This window comes from Rutidosis leptorrhynchoides, chromosome 5 (genome assembly GCF_046630445.1).
Source record: "Rutidosis leptorrhynchoides isolate AG116_Rl617_1_P2 chromosome 5, CSIRO_AGI_Rlap_v1, whole genome shotgun sequence".
NCBI classification, from domain to species: domain Eukaryota; kingdom Viridiplantae; phylum Streptophyta; class Magnoliopsida; order Asterales; family Asteraceae; genus Rutidosis; species Rutidosis leptorrhynchoides.
The window spans coordinates 119,177,654-119,179,557 of NC_092337.1; the positions used below are offsets into that span (position 1 = coordinate 119,177,654).

The 1,904-nt window shown below is 42.9% G+C and overlaps 1 protein-coding gene across 1 annotated transcript; it reads left to right on the top strand.

Moving 5' to 3' along the window:
* Positions 1-507: 507 nt before the first annotated feature.
* On the top strand, positions 508-936 carry LOC139848977 (uncharacterized). Its single transcript, XM_071838655.1, has one exon. The coding sequence runs from the start codon at positions 508-510 to the stop codon at positions 934-936; it is 429 nt and encodes a 142-aa protein (XP_071694756.1).
* The last annotated feature ends 968 nt before the right edge of the window (positions 937-1,904 follow it).

Genomic DNA, 1,904 nt, shown 5'->3' on the forward strand with positions numbered 1-1,904 from the left:
TAAGCAGTAGTCGGGCACCGCGATGTTTCAAATGCCAAGGGGTAGGACATTATTTTCGGGATTGTCCTAACCATCGAACCGTAACTGTACAAGACACCTCGGGCGATCCACTTTATGACACCGATTGTGAACAAGATGACAATCATGAAGACAATGGAGAATTCGTTTACCCTGATAAAGGGGAGGCCTTGGTCATCCAACGAACACTAGCCGCATCTGGGGGTGATTCAAAAGACGACAGTTTATGGCTACGTAACAACATTTTTCGTTCTAAGGTTACAGCACGAGGTAAGGTGTGTAATATGATAATCGATTGAGGTAGTTGTGAAAATGTGGTCTCTGTTGACATGGTCAAAAAACTTGGTTTGAAAGCTGAGGAACACCCAGAACCTTACAAGCTCACATGGTTAAAAAAAAGGAAATCATATCACAGTGAATAAACGGTGTTTGGTGCAGTTTTCCATCGGAAAGAAGTATATCGATGAAGTGTGATGTGAAGTTATCCCAATGGATGCGTGCCATATTCTCCTTGGTCGTCCTTGGCAATACGATCGAAAGACTAAACACGACGGCTATCAAAATACGTATAGCTTTTACAAAGACGGAGTTAATGTGACACTTGTACCCCTTGATACACGCAAACCTACTGATGTCGATCCTAATTTATTTATGAGTCGAACAGAAATTATTGAAGCTGTGAAAACCAACCCTTTGATTTTTACGTTGGTGATTGAACAAGCAAACAAGGTTGGTCATCATATTCCAGTTGAGGTTAAAGGGCTACTACACGAGTTTTCAGACGTTCTACTTGACGATATTCCTCTCGGGCTACCGTTAATGCGTGATGTACAACATTGCATTGATTTCGTTTTGGGCTCTACAATTCCAAACAAGCCCGCTTATCGTATGAATCCGTCTGAATTCGCCGAGTTGTAAAGGCAAGTAAACGAGTTGTTAGCTAAAGGACTCATTCGCGAGAGCAAAAGTCCTTGTGCCGTCTCAGCCTTACTTGTCCCCAAGCATGACCGCACGTACCGTACGTGCATTGACATCCGGGCTGTGAATAAAATCACGATTAAATATCATTTCCCCATTCCTCGCTTTGATGATTTATTGGATCAGTTATATGGTTCTACTTTCTTCACAAAGATTGATTTAAGAAGCGGTTACCACCAGATACGCATGCGACCGGGGGACGAGTGGAAGACCGCATTTAAGACGCGTGATGGTCTTTATGATTGGATGGTCATGCCATTTGGGTTATCGAACGCACCGAGTACCTTCATGAGGTTAATGAACCAAGTCTTCCGGCCTTTTATCGGTACATTTGTGGTTGTTTATTTTGATGATATTCTCGTTTATAGCCTAACCATTGATCAACACTTAGAACACCTTTGACAAGTATTCACGATCTTGCGAGAACAGAAGTTGTTTGGCAATGGAAAAAAAATGTCATTTTCTTGCATCTCAGGTCACTTTTCTTAGTTATATTATTTCGGGTGACGGGATTCGCATGGACCCGGATAAAGTCACTGCCATCCTGGAGTGGCCTGTTCTAACCAATATACATGATGTGCGCAGCTTTCATGGGCTTGCGACATTTTATCGACGGTTCATTCGCGACTTTAGTACAATTATAGCTCCAGTGACCGAATGTATGAAGGGTGGAAAATTTAGTTGGTCTGATAGCGCCACTCGCGCTTTTAATAAGCTGAAAGAACGGGTCACCCAAGCCCCGGTGTTGGCCTTACCAAACTTCGACGAGGTATTCCAGGTAGAGTGTGACGCATCTAGCTTTGGTATTGGCGGCGTCCTAAGTCAAAATGGACGACCAATTGCATTTTTTAGTGAAAAACTTAATGAGGTGCGACGCAAGTATTCTACATATGACCGTGAATTTTATG

What these genes read in the sequence shown, in the direction of transcription:
- LOC139848977 (XM_071838655.1), top strand. Translation starts at nt 508, where the DNA reads ATGGATGCGTGCCATATTCTCCTTGGTCGTCCTTGGCAATACGATCGA.